Genomic DNA, 15386 nt, shown 5'->3' with positions numbered 1-15386 from the left:
TACAATATATGCCTCTTTTCTCTCTCTTTTTTTCTAGATATTGATGAATGTGCAGGCCGAGTGTCAGGGCAGAGCCCCTGTAAGAATGCACGCTGTAAAAACACCATTGGTTCATTCAGATGTCTTTGTAAATTTGGATTTGTTGCATCACGCCGACCTAATGTGTGTATACGGGCTAGGGCCCAATAACAGCACAGTGGCTCATCCAGTCTCAGAGCCCTGCACAATGTACATATATAAACAGTTATATGCCACCACTAATACTCTTAATAAAATGCAGTAAAACTACATCTACAAACATTTATCAGTAAACACTCCAGGATGTTTCACTTTGTTGTTACCTGGTAATCCTTATCTTATGTTGGAAATATTAGATCATTACTATATAATTATCTTTTTAAGTCGTGTTATTTTGCATTTATTTTTATTTTGATGATATCTGTTTTATCAGAAACCTATTGGTACCAAATGTGTTTGTTATTGAATGAGGAATTTTCATTGGATGAAATGTGTCTGTTAACTTAAGTGGATAGTTCTTTGTAATTATATTGCTGTTGGGTATGTTTTAGGTAACCATTTTTGTAAAATAGTATGATTTCTCTTCTCTTTAAGGGACAAAAGTTTTTAAAAAGTGATGAGTTTTTATCTTTAGTTTCGTCCAGTATCGCTTACTTAGAAAGTTTGATATCAACAATCACCTGATTATCAGTTTATTTTCTGGTGTTCAGCCGTTGATGGTGTTTTTTGTTCTATTGATTTTCTTTGTACATTGTTTTTCTTATTTGACAATGCAGCAATTGCCATCTTAGGTTGCTCTGAGCACAATTCTTTTTTATATGAAGTTAATAATGTAAAAATATGACAGTAATGATTTAGGCTTTTTTATTGTGTAAAAATGTTCTACTGAAAGAATGAAAAAGTCAGTTTCTCAGATGCCGTTGCCTTCTTGATGAGACACCACTGTAAAATACATGTTATTTTTCACAGCAAGTTGGGGAGAAGCAGAAAAGACTAGACATAACCACACAAGCCCACTACTAAAGCAGTAAGAAAAAAGCTGTTTACCAAAGAAATGAAGATAAATGAATAATAAATAAAGAAATCTGAGTTTTAGATGACTGTGATTTATTTTTTAACATTAACCAAGGCTTCTTAATGATTAGGCTACATAAAGTGAGTCCTTGCTTAAAGTAATGACAGATGTTTTAAACAAATAACATCAAATGTACCTGCTGTGGTATCAGATGCTCTTGCATTAATCTTGTTGCTTTCCCACTACATCAGCAGCACAACTTTTTAAAACAGATTGTAGTTACAAAAATGAATGAAATCAATAGCTGTAAGAATTGTTGAATGATTAGGTGCATCAATTAAAAACTGTAAGTTACCAAAAATTAATTTAGGTGGTGCATAACTAACAAACTGAATCTCAATGGTAAGCCTACAACTTAAGTAAATTACACTATTGTTTTTAGGCTCATTTCCATTATGAGTTATGTGGTGTTATACCGACATCTAGTGGTAAAAACAATATTTTTTCTGCCATTAAATCAGTAAAAATATACAATCTGAGTGCTCTTTCAGACAAGCAACAACATTACTATCCCTTAACCATTGCACTACACTATGTTCATTAATGCAGTTATGAAAACCCTTGGACTTTGATGCTATGCTCAAGTGCAGAACAAGACTTATCTCTGTTTTTAAATGTTAATTAATGCATTATATACGCTATTAAAACGCACAGAAAATTTAAACCGCAATTGTGCCTAACTTACAAAATTCTGTCTTGCAACGAATGGCGAGCTCATAGACTGGTTTCATTCAACATTATCTGTCTGCACAAGCGGAGGCTGCAGTTTCAGGACCGCTGTTTCAGGACCGCAGTTTTAGGACCCTCGTTTTTTTTAACAGCGCCATCTAGCGAAACTTTAGCCTCTGGTGGTGCAGGCAGATGCTACTTGAGAAAAGTGCCACAAATGCATATTTTCACCCAATTTAAACTACTTTTAAAGTTTTAGATGTTTTTAAAGGTTTATTACACCCAAATACTGCTTTCTTTATTTAAATTAAATCTGATTTTTAGGAATGTTAAGTAATTATTGGCTCTATGTTGCATTATTTAATAACTCATCGAGTAAAATAAACAAGGAATCGTGTACTTTAGCCTTTTTAGTCAATCACGTATTCAAGAACAGAGGGAATACACAAGGATGACTCTGGGGTAGATTTAAAATGTTTGTATTTATAAAATTATATATTGCAACAGTTGAATTTTAACACACACAAAAAAAAAATAGTGTAACACTTTACAATAAGGTTCATTAGTTAACATTAGTTAATGTATTAACTAACATGAACAAACCATAAGCAAAACATTTGTTACAGTATTTATTAACCTTAATCTTTAATTAAGCTAAATAAAGCGTTTAATTGTTTTTTCATGTTAGTTCACAATTCATTAACCAACTATCAAGTATTACTAATTGTTGAAATTAACATTAACAAATATTAATAAATGCTGTATAAGTGCAGTTTATTATTAGTCCATGCAATTAATGTAGTTAACTAATGTTAACTAATTAACCTTATTGTAAAGTGTTACCCAAATTTGTTAATGATGTGAACAACATAAGAACTGCATGGACAACGTCTTCACTGACTCCTAAGTGAGAGAAAGATACAGGGTTCCTACAGGTTTATTCAAGTTAAATTCAAGTCTTTTTAAGACCTTTTTAAGACCATTTATATAAAAAATTAATACCCATTTCACGTCCCTACCAGCAAAGAAAAACTAAAATCCTTGAACTTGTGTTCATTTATTATTCCGATGTGAAATGGGTAAAAGATGATAAGCCAAGCAGGTGTGAAAAAAAAATTTCAGTAGGCCACAAGAAAGTTTGCCAAACAATGTTAAGTTGTTAAGGAATTTCTGAGATTTTATTTGATTTTTCCCGCTTCTCCTTTGCCTGTTGCTGTGTTGTGTTGCAGTCTATGGTTGTGGTGATCTTCATTTACTGAAGGCATCACGTGTTCGCAGTATTTTGTACTGTGACCCGGGACTGTGTTGCGTTCTCAATTATTGGATCCGCCACTCTTTATTTATACTACGTTATTAAACAAACAGAGATGCAAACACATGTATGTTCAAAAAAGAGAAAGGTAATCTAAGCCCTCACACCCAGGCAAATATCCAGATACTTAGGCTACATTGCCACCGACCCCTGCCATCCCTACCAACCTATGTATATAGAGTAAAATGAAATTCGAAAATCAAAAGATGCCGACATTAATTTGGAATATTCAATTTAATTTTTTATGTTAAACCAAAACTCTTATTGAACTATCTAGCACTTCTTCTTGCTTTACTCCTTCCTCTTCTTCCTGGCCACCTCCTGCAACGTAACCAGGGCCTTCCATCTGGCTGCATTAATTTATATTAATTTCACATTATATTTCATAAATCCAACCATAAATGAACAAAGCTGACAACGTTTGTCAAAGCATCACAAAACACTTTACTGTTTTTGCACTGACATATGAAGCAATACTTGTGTAAATGATCCCTTTTATCAAACTCTTTTGAATACAATAATATGTATAGTATATTAATGATAGAAAGTGCAGGTCTAGAGATTATAAATGTAATTGGTGTGTTATGGTTTATGTAGTTTTCTTTCCTTTTTAGATAGAGCAGAAGCAGTAAAAGTGTCTCTTTTAATTCCTCTCTTGCGGATTAAAAGAGCTTTATCCACTTATTATTTTAGATTCAAAAGTCTACTTGCTGTCCCAGTGAGTTTTTATATTATGTGAGTGAGTTTTATTATTGACGAACCTGGCACAGAGTTCAGTCAGGTTCTTTTCAAGGATGTGGAATCATTGGCGTTTTAGTTTATGTGTACATGAGTAAGTGTAACTGTATGTGTCTATGTGTGTATATCTGTTGTTTGTTCTTTTATGGACCAAGACAGAGTGTCCTTAATAAAAAAAAAAAAAGATTATTATATCTAGTAAGCTTGAGCTTTGCTCGTGCAATGGGCTTGACATTCACAATTCTTTTTTGCTACCATCTCTGTGATCTTTGAGCAAACTTTTTATATATATATAAACTTTTTAGATATTCATTAATAATAATATTATTAAACAAAGGGACGGAGAAAGAAACTGCAGCGCGTGGTCGTGACTTTCAAACCAAGCCAGTTGTTATCGCAATAGAAACGGAGGCACGCAGCTTGAAACTGCACGTGAACATTAGCGCTGACTGACTCTGATCACGGCCGTTTTCCTATTGACTCGGGTTTTACACATAATGTTAATCGGACCCGGTCCTCCGTGAAACCCTCTATGCATATAACTCTGCTCAAGTTCAGAAACATGTGACGCTGAACTCGCTTCTTGTCGCACCCAATTCATCGAGAAACAGCGAGCACGTGAACGTACAGCAGACTCATCGGGAGAGACACGATGTGCTCGCAACCAAAATGCCATTAATAATAAAAAGCCGCAGGCGCCGAAAAGCGATGTGTTTGCATCCCTGATTTAATCAAAATGTGGTTGACAAAGAAACTTTTAAGGAAAAATATGGAGAAGTTACATACAGCACAATTTTTAAGACCCAGACATCAAAATTTAAGACTTTTTTAAGTCTTTTTAAGGTATTATTTCCAAATTCATAAATTCAATGCTTTTAAGGCTTTTTAAGACCCCGCGGGAACCCTGAAGATAAAGAAATGAATGAAACCAGGAACATTAAGTTGAACATGTTCAACAACTCTTTAATTTTTGATTTCAAACTTTAAAGATTTTAGTCACCACAGAGCACACACATTATATACGGTACAAAATTATATCAATCTTCATACCAAGTAATGTTCATATTAGTATTGCATAGTGTTCATTACAGGATCAAAGGTTCTTGAAACATTCATGTCAATAAAGCACATCTGAGCAGATAAAAAAATAATGATAGAGAGAGATAGATAAATATAAATATTAAATATTTAAAGCACACATTGTGATGTATGCAGCAGCAACTGGATGCTCTCCCCTCTTTTTTTCAATTGTTTGTCTATGATTCGATTAAATTCCTCCACTTCACTGAAATAGTACATAAAGAACATAATCACTGATTAACAAAAATGCTGTTAAAAAGTGGTACACAGTACAGTACAGTACATTACAGTACAGTACACAGTACATGACACAGTCTAACACATGGTATTTTAACAGTCAATTATTATGATGGCCTACTGTTATGTCTGACTATAAAAATGTCACATTTCTCAATCAACATTAAAACCACATCTAAATAAAGAGACATATTCATAACATGTATTGTGTGGTAACGTCAAAAAGGCTGACTGTGATCATGTGACAGTTAAAACATATTTATACTAATTTAACTAAAAAAAAAAAACGAGTAACTAACTAACAAGTTTTTACAACCAGCGTAATACAGTTTTCTTGTACTGTCACTAAGTCAACACAAGCTTTTATGCAACAGTTTAATTAAACGAATGTGCTAACAAGTTATTTACAGCATTATTCTATAAAAAGCACGTTGAATGACCTCTGTGTATGAAATGTGCTACACAAATAAACGTGCCTTGCCATATTACATATGATGGATATGCAAGACTATTTAGCAAATCACAATCACTATGTTAATCGGCTATGTTAACTTTCCAATGAAATGCATCACGATTGTATTTAATGTTCAAATAAAAATTGATTCAAACTTGATACTCACACTCTGCTTGTCATCCATCTTTGTTGGTCCTCTAGTTCGCTAGGTGGCGTTGTCACTAAAAACCTAGGGTCCTATAACTGCGGTCCTATGACTGCGGTCCCGAAACTGCAGCCTCCGCTTGTGCAGGCAGATGCTACTCGTTTCATTGCACAAGGTCATTACATTGTTTAGCTGCAGTAAATTAGTTTAACCGCTGAGGGGAGCCCTAATCATAGCACTTTAAAATGTTTGGTCATTTTAAACACATGGTTGGGTTACAAAGGGACGATCCTAATCGTTTGGTTAAATTAACCTAGAAAATGTTTATATTTGACCCAGCCGTGGGTTGAAAAAAAGCATATGTTAATATATGAGTTTGCCCTTTTTTTACAGAGTACTGCATTATTACATTTTTGTAGTAGCGGACATTTTTATCCTAAGAAACTTAAAGTGTATTATGCTATAAATTTATGTATGTGCATTCTGTAAGAACCATAAAGAAACCCTTATCAAAATTCTGTTTGGTCATTGCCACAATCTTCAGTAGTCAAAGCATAAATAAACACCCAACCTGGGAATCAGGCATATATAAAATAATATGCGTTTAGGCCATGTGAACTAAATATACAGATAAGTTAACCAGTATTGTATTGCTGAAGAAGGGAAAGAGTTGAGTAATTTCTGGTTGGGTGATAACTTCTAGGTGTTAATAAAAATCACTGTGTAACAAAATACGCTTGTGCCACCAATGGGTTTGCATTATATACTTAGAACACTTAAATACGTAATAGATTGAAAATACGAAAAGATTGTGCCCCGTGTGAGGCTCGAACTCACGACCTTCAGATTATGAGACTGACGCGCTGCCTACTGCGCCAACGAGGCCATGTACTTTCTCTACACGTTAAGGCACAAAACGGTTTGTTTTCATTGAATAGTGTTAGTGTTAGAGTTAAAGCAATTTTTATATAGTTACAGGTCCTCCTAGAACCGTGGGTCAGTTTAAAAAGCTGCAGGTAAGGACGTCACGGAGACTTCTCAGACTTAACCCTTTCAGCCCAGGAAAGATTCTGATTTACTCTTGATATATTGTAGTGACCGGCACTCATGCAGTTCTCTCTCTCTCTCTCTCTCTCTCTCTCTCTCTCTCTCTCTCTCTCTCTCTCTCTCTCTCCCTTCATCAACCTTTGCTTCATCTCATTTTGGGCCTGTATTTTCCTCTTTTTCACGTTCCTAAGCATAACATGTGATTAAACATGGACAGCACTGTGACTCATTTACCAACTCAGAAATACTTTCTCTTTGTCTCCACCATGCAGTATGACTCACTGTATTTAATCAGGTAGCCCACCTGTATATAGGACAGATCCTCTGTTTGACAATCTCAGGTATCTCCTCTGCTTGGTAAAAAATGGTACTCCCATTATGTGGGAGCACAGCCATTAGTTTTGTGTTTATCAGATCATTTTATTGGTTGCTTTAGGGATCCAGATGGTACGTTCAGAGTTACGAAGAGAATGTAAATAGGTTTGATGATTCGTGTCTCATTAGGTGTAATGGAATGTCAACATCTGAGTGTGAAAGATGTGATTTATGTTTTAGTCCTGTTTAAAAGTGTGACTACCAGCATGAATATTCAAGGTCCAATCAAACAAACAAACAAATTATAAGGGCAGCAGGGAGATTAGCTTTTGTAATGCTTTTAGTATAATCATATTGATATTTTTAGCCTATATACCATCAATACAAACACAATGTATAGAAATTAATTTGTTGTCTATTGCAATTCTATTTAATTTAATTTATTTTTTATGTTTTACGATTTTACGTTTAAAATAAATGAAGATTCTTTTAGAAATTGTGTTTAATCTATTCCAGGATCCCACATACATTTCTTTGATGTTACCCGATACATCACTGATGCAGATGGATCTGCATTTGAATGGTTATATAGTGTGATACACTGTAACCCACCATCCCATATATTGGTTGCATAGCAACAAGAATCATCTCATGTTCTAGTAGGTTTGGCCTGTTCTCATTCCAGTTGTAGAGAGGCAGAGAAGGCGGGGGCAGATTATATTTTAACATCCAGGCAGATGTAACTTTATTATGTAAGCTATAGTACATGATCCTTTGCTGTACGTTGGGTTAGTATGTACATTTATATTAATAATGCATTATTAGTTATATTTCATTCATAAAAATGTGTCTGTTGTACACCTTGTCGTTATGAGACAGTGCTTGGCTTTCTACAGACTGGAGCTCTGTTAAGTCTTGTTATAATAAATAGAAAGGCACTTATGGATAGGTCAGCAAGTCCGTATTACTAAACCCAGAGGTGCCTAAAATATAGGACAAACATATTCAACTGACTTAAAAGGCTTATACATAATACACAGAACAGAAACATTTAACATTATTTTCATTGTATCGTTGTATGTATGAAATGGAGACTTGAGGAGTTCCCGGAGGGTTTATTCCAGAATATCTGAACTGTCAGTCTGTCTGAAGAACTTTATTTTGCATCTTGCTAAATCTCATTTGATGAAATGTTGCTTCTTATCTGTTCATAACATTGCCTCAGACTCTTTCTTTCATTTCTTCTCTATGTTGTATAATTCTCTGCTTTTTTATCTCTCTACTCTCTTCTTAATGAGGTCAGAGATTAAGTTTGTATGTAACTCACAGCAGCTAGTGAAGCACACAGTGCTCGTCTCTCGTTTTATACTGTACTATTAAACACAGCATCAATGGTACTGTACCCATATAATGCAAAATTCAGAATGGGATGATCTTTTGTGCCTTGTGCTTATCTGTATGTGTAGATGAGAGAGGGGCGGGGATGCTGTATGCATGTGTTGATGTGTCCTGGATTCAAAGGATATTTTAGGTCTGTGATTGATTTAAATAGTTCCTAGCCAGTTTTAGGCCAGATCTTAAATGGGATATCTGGGTTGTTTTATGCAATTTTGTCTTAAATTGCCTTATAAAAGGTAATATATAACTTTTTAAGACAACTTTGCACTATGCAGTTTTTTTGAAAATGGTGTATTGGAGAAACCAGTGCTAAAGATGTTTTTAGAGTTTAGACTTACAGTAGCCTGTACTCTTTTCTTATATAAGCTAAATTTTTCTGTCCCCAAATCTCATTAACTAAATTACATGGCAGTTTCTCTTCTTCATGTTTTACCTCTTGATCCCTTTCTCTTTCACTCCATCTCTTTCCCACATTCATCCATGTCCCATTTCTCATTATTTTGGTCTAAACTAGAACAGCTAGGTGACCTTCAAAAACTTGTTTCTGGAGGATAGGTGGAACTTAGTGGTGAGAGAAAGAGAGAAAGAACAGAAATAGTTTGCTAGTCCCTGTGAGCTGACTCCAGGAGGCTGTGTGAGGAATATAAATATCTTTTAGTAGGTCGGAGAGAAAATGAAACAGATAAGAAGAAATATAGAAAGAGAGAAAGATAATTAAGGTCATATGATTTATCTTGGACACAAATATGACCACATCATCAGGGTGAAGCATCAGTCAAAAACGAGTTGTAATGAACTACGCTGTCATCTACGTGATCTACAAAGCAGTAGCGCAGTTTGTGTTAGCGCAGCCACACACTTCACAGACTTCAAAGTCTCTAGCACAGTTTACTGGGTGCTCAGGGTCAGCAGATTTGGACTCATACGACTGCTGCACAAATACACACAGATAAAATGATTCGGTCTATTTTTGTTCACTGATATATTTAAGGGACACTCCACTTTTTTGAAAATATGCTCATTTTCCAGCTCCCCTAGAGTTAAACATTTGATTTTTACCGTTTTGGAATCCATTCAGCTGATCTCCGGGTCTGGCGGTCCCACTTTTAGCATAGCTTAGCACAATTCATTGAATCTGATTAGACCATTAGCATTGCGCTCAAAAATAACCAAAGAGTTTAAATATTTTTCCTATTTAAAATTTGACTCTTCTGTAGTTACATCGTGTACTAAGACCGATGGAAAATTAAAAGATGCGATTTTCTAGGCCGACTATGGCTAGGAACTATACTCTCATTCTGGCTTAATAATCAAGGACTTTGCTGCCGTAACATGGCTGCAGCAGGCGCAATGATATTAAGCATGACCTGAAGGTAGTAACTTTGGTAACTTTAAATAGCATGGGACAATTTTCGGGCACTATATAATATCATTGCGCCTCACATAAATAGGACAAAAATAAAAACTCTTTGGTTATTTTTGAGCGCGATGCTGATGGTCTAATCAGATTCATTGGACTGTGCTAAGCTATGCTTAAGTGGTACCGCCAGAGAAATTAGCATATTTTTCAAAAAACATTGGAGTGTCTCTTTAAAACACACCATCAGTCAGCAATGGTGATGCAGTTGCAATACCTACTATTACTCATTCTACTAGTTCTACTTAACCCCGATAACTACTCTTTTCTCTCTCTTTATGCATCTCCTCACCCACATTGCCATAACCCTATTGGAAAAGGACAAACATTAAAAACAATTTATAAAGGAAAAAACATGTAGGCAGAGAAAAGCTTCAACAAATGCAGGGCAGAAACCAAATCATAAAAGCTAATAAAAATTTTTAGAAACCATTGGGAAATTTAAGTCAAGTTATCAGCCCTTAACAAAAAAATGTTCTAGCAGAATATCATAGAAATACAGAATCAGATGTCAGAGGTCACAGTTGCCGACACACCACCTCCTTTTTGTGATAAATTAGAGACATGCTTTACGAAAAACTTCCATATCACATTTTTGAACGTTGAAACTAACACATACAATGCATATGTTACTGGGTAGGGAGTTTCTTTTCTCCTTTAGTGTATGTGCATGGATCATTTGGTAATATTGTATGTGAATATATAATAATGGCAATAAAGGAAATAGGTGATATTGTATTTAAGAGGATAGATAGATAGATAGATAGATAGATAGATAGATAGATAGATAGATAGATAACGAGAGAGAGAGAGAGAGAGAGAGAGAGAGAGAGAGAGAGAGAGAGAGAGAGAGAGAGAGAGAGAGAGAGAGAGAGAGAGAGCATAAAGTCTATGTAAGCAGAGCTGTGTCTGGTCTGTCCAAGCTACAGCGGGCCCTAATACACACATTGCTGCACACTCAGCTCTTTTCTTTGTCATCCCCACTATTGTGTACTTATTCAAAAGTGGGGGACCAGGTAGGGATGGGGTGAAGGTTTAGAAAGAGACATCATGTCAATATGTGCATCAAAAGAATAGAAAGACTGGAAAGTCTGTATGTCTGTGTTTTGCAATCTTTACGGGATAATGATGAGACCGCTTCCAGGGGTAATGCATTCTAGGGAATAGGGACATTAACATACTTATTGCTTCCTAGGATGGTTTATTGGTTTCCTAACTTATGTAAGTCACTTTGGATAAATGTGTCTGCCTAATACAGAAAAGTTGATTGGTTGTTTCAATAACTATCCACTGTTATGTAAAAACAACCAAACATTGTCCAATGCTCCAATCCAAGAATGTGTTTATGAGGGAACTTGTCAGACCAAATGTTATTATTAATCTCCATCTGTACCATTATGGATCCGATTAGATGTGTGGGTGTACATCCTTATCCAATAGTTCAGCAGTGTTCCTAAAGCAACAGTAAACCGTGTTTGAACTGATTTAATCTAGCACTGATGCATTTCATGTTCTGATGTTTATAACAAACTGGGTTTGCGAGTGATAAGAGCATTGACATGATATTAAATGCCTAGAAAAATAGGCTAACGTTAGCCCGCTATTTGTGATTCGCACCATTATGATGGCAAGTATATCCATCCGCAGCCAGGCAAGTAGTCTGTAAAACGTGCTATTTTAAATCACCCACAGGATTTGCTACCACCCCCCTGAGAGGAACGAAGGCAGCGAAATGAATTCATTCTGTGTGGACCTTACGTGGGCCCGTAAATGCGTTTAACATACAAATAATGTGTCCCCCTCGCGCGTGCTGTATCTGCGCTCGAGCTGTGTATGTGCGCGCGATGCTGCCGGAGTAAAGCCCCCCCAACCCCCCTCGGTCATTCATTCTTTCGTCTATCACTCGGACCAAAAGGAACACAAGAGGGACGGACGTCGTGAAACCAAACACACATGAGGTCGCGTGGACACTAAACGCTTTATTATTTTTTGAAGGAAACAGACATAACGGTTTTATTTTGGCGTGGTTACCTGAGGGCACCGTCACGCGAGAGATTCGTTTTATGTTTCGTAACCGCCCGCGCTGCACGGGCATGAAAACACATTTAAGGATGCCGATATAACGGCGAAGAGGAGAGCTACCGGGATTTTATAACGGGACCAACGAAAGAAAATAGAAACACGCATGTGATCCAAATCTGGTTTGTCTTCGTCCAAGAAAACCGTTGAGAGGACCGATTCATTTATTTTGAAAATACAGCCACGCCATTGGTAAGTCTGCTTATTGGTACCTTACTGTTTATATTCGGATTATTAAGCTTTACTAATCACATTTTAATAATGGCGATTACGTTTTGTGTTTGTAGTTAGAAAATGCGTGTGGTAATGTATGGCACAGCACGGTAATACAGTTAGTTCACACTGGTGATTGTGGATGACCATGCTGTTCGCCTTTTGTCTCGGCGCGTGTCTGTAAATCCACACCGCTCTCATTCACTTATGTCCAGACTATCATGTGAGTCTTCCACCCAAACACTACGGTTCATCACACTGATATGGTGATATCTGTGCACTGACACCGTCTGTCGTTTATAAATTCAGTGCGATGCGATTTTGCTCGCATCTTGGGCTTTTTACATGCCATCAGTTGTTATTTTGATTTGTCGTAGGCGGTTGGTGGGGGATGCATGGCCCGTATGGCTGTCTAAAGCCAAGGCTAGAAAACAACCTAACTGGATTCTGGAGGGGAGGGGAACACGGGGTGTGATCTGTGGTCAGTTTTGGGGCTGGTTTTGACCATCATTGGATAGGCTCTCATGTGGTCTGGACAGGGATTTCGAGAACCCCTGCTGTTTTGAGCAAAATTTCCCCAAAGCCTTATGTGTGTATTAAGAATCATATTTTCAGTCCCTGTTTTGGATTTTCAGACAGGTAACATGGCATCTCCAAAAACGAACAGCGTCCAGGGCAATTGAATGTTGTTAAACTTTTGTCATGTCTTTATAAACTCAACCCTTCATAATACACTTCTTAGGATTAAACCCATTTCACTGCATCTGAAGAAGAGTTGCCTTTTAAAATGTTAAGATTTAAATCCACATGAAACCTTTTTACTTTGGTAGTGTACACTGCTAGTTTTGTGTAAGTCCGTGCTTCCCAATTCTGGTCCTCGAGGACCCCCTCTCAAAATGTTTTAGATGTCTCCTTATTAAACACACTTGATTTAACTCATCAGCTTGTTAGGGAGACATGTTTACCATTTTGGAAGGAGTCTGATTAGTTGAATCAGGTGTTTTAAATAAGGAAAGATCTCTTTGAGGACCAGGATTGGGAAGCACTGGTGTAAGTCATCTGCACCTCATCAATTTGCTCATCATTAGATATGCCCACAATGTAATTTTCAGCCTGTTGAACATTATTGAGGTTACCAAGACCTTGACCTCTGTAGAAGTGTGTGTTGATGGGTAAGTAGATGGACAGATTGAACAAAAGATAAAGTAATAGTTGGATACAAATGGATTGTTGGATTCATACTAGCTGACAGATGGACAGACAGATCTGCTCAGATGTACTGACGAATCATTGGCTGGATTGCTGGATTCACCAGGTTGATGACTGGATAAAGAGCAAAATGGATAAATGTATCAGTGTGTAGTGGCAGAATTGACAGGAATGCAACAGCCCCCCCCCCAGACTGCTGACTGTCTAAATCCCACCCAGACCAGCCAATCTGTATGTTGCTATCAGTAAGGACACTATTGTCCGGTTGCACAGGCAGCTGTATTTCTGTTAGCCAAGTCATCATTATTGCTGCCGGTGTTTTTGTTTATCCTAACGCCCCTACATTCCTGCCCACTGCCATTCTGTCATTTGGGACCAGGGCATATGCATCAGACATGGGGATGGTGATAATATCATTTTTATCTGCGTCTAGAGTCTCGCCGAACATCAGTTTTAGAATGACAGTCATTTATAGAAATTGAATTGGGTTGAGTGTAGATTTGTATAGCTTGGCAGTGGAATATTAATGGAATTTATGCCACAGGAAAGATTTTAAAGATTCAGCATGACCAGTGCCGGGTCAGAGTAGGGTGAAGGTGAGGCTTTTATTCAATGTAAAGTCAGCTGGGAAGCTGCCCAAAAGTCTTTTAGCTGCTCCGTTTGCTTGGAGGAAATGTCTTTAAGTGATGCATGACACAACTTGGTCTTTGTCAAGGATATTTGAGTCTTTTTTGATGTAGTTATCTTGTACTGATAAGCATTTTAACTCTATTTGAAGTATTTGAAAAGTCTATCATGAAGTCCATTGGAAGTGAAAGTGTTTCAGATCCTTGATCTCCAGTGTTTTGTCATGGCACTATAATAACAGACAATAACGTCGGTGATGGACTTGACAAGTGGACATAGCCATCAGAAACCAATAGAGGCTGTTTACACTTGGCATTAACATGCGTTTTCATCGATCGGATCACAAGTGGACGAGAGAGACACATTACGTTTACACCTGGTATTTAAATCCATCTCTTTTGTCCACTTTCGACCGCATCTGTCCTGAATACTGTGAGGGGGTGGTCTGTGAGACGGTGGGCGAGTCTCTCTGCTGTCATTCAAACCCGAGCGGGAGTAATTATGAGTTTATATGGACGCAAACTATATTATGTCGGAGTCCACTGCTTGTTTAGCAGTTTAGTATACATGCTGCATAGTGTTTTGTACGTTTATATGTTGGAGCTTTCTCTGAATTTTCAGCGCAATTGATGAAATAGGATCGCGCAACTTTCACGCTTTCAAAACGAAACTACGGAGATCAGCCGCTTTAGCTGTATCAATGAAAGGCTAAAAATAGCGCTGTTCACCGTATGTTTACGCCAGAAGTAAAAGAAAGACGTAAAACTTGTGTTTAATACCTCAGATTAGATAAATGGGCGGAGAGAAGGCGGTCGCGTATGGCTGTTCAAACGCATTCAACCACATTGCGTTCCGCAGCTCCAAAGCGATCCGATCGAAAGTGGTATCGACTACCTCTGGATGTGGTTGAAAGTGGTCGAAAGTGGACGAGCTCAAAACGTTTTGAACACCGTTTACACCTGGCATTAACGTCGTCCACTTGTGATCCGATCGACGAAAACGCATGTTAATGCCAAGTGTAAACAGCCTCCTAGTGTTTGTAGCTCATTTGCTTGTTTTTGTCCAGGACAAATAGGCCTAGGTTTTACTAGCTTAACTTAACTTGACTTAACATTTTAATTAAAAAGAGAAGACAATACAAATTTGATTGATTGTATAATGTGATTTGTTCAAAATGTTCACTCGTGGGTGTTATTTAGGGATGTGCATTTATGTCATTTTTTCATTTCGATTAATCCATAGGTCTGAAGAACGAGTACTCGATTAACTTGGGGGCGGGGCAATCAAAGGGGCGGGGCGTATACGTCATGGTGAAAATGAAAATATTTTTATTAAAAACACTCAAATAAAACT

At 37.0% G+C, this 15386-nt stretch overlaps 2 protein-coding genes and 1 non-coding gene across 5 annotated transcripts in view; 2 read left to right on the top strand and 1 right to left on the bottom strand.

Moving 5' to 3' along the window:
• Positions 1-1113, top strand: part of ltbp3 (latent transforming growth factor beta binding protein 3) — a 70564-nt gene extending 69451 nt beyond the window's left edge. For both annotated transcript variants that reach the window (XM_065267208.2, XM_065267207.2), the window contains exon 30: positions 38-1113. In XM_065267208.2, coding sequence (XP_065123280.1) covers positions 38-189 — 152 coding nt within the window. In that variant the 3' untranslated portion in view covers positions 190-1113. The remainder of the gene's footprint in view (positions 1-37) is intronic.
• A 5427-nt stretch (positions 1114-6540) lies between these two features.
• Positions 6541-6613, bottom strand: trnam-cau (transfer RNA methionine (anticodon CAU)). Its single transcript has one exon. It is a non-coding gene; the product is annotated as a tRNA-Met (tRNA).
• A 5156-nt stretch (positions 6614-11769) lies between these two features.
• The window catches only part of sptbn2 (spectrin, beta, non-erythrocytic 2), a 90299-nt gene continuing 86682 nt past the window's right edge, over positions 11770-15386 (top strand). For both annotated transcript variants that reach the window (XM_065267131.2, XM_065267129.2), the window contains exon 1: positions 11770-12176. The gene's annotated coding sequence lies outside the window, so the exon portion shown is untranslated. The remainder of the gene's footprint in view (positions 12177-15386) is intronic.

This window comes from Paramisgurnus dabryanus, chromosome 5, assembly GCF_030506205.2.
Source record: "Paramisgurnus dabryanus chromosome 5, PD_genome_1.1, whole genome shotgun sequence".
Taxonomy (NCBI): domain Eukaryota; kingdom Metazoa; phylum Chordata; class Actinopteri; order Cypriniformes; family Cobitidae; genus Paramisgurnus; species Paramisgurnus dabryanus.
This window is presented reverse-complemented; position numbering and strand designations above follow the sequence as displayed.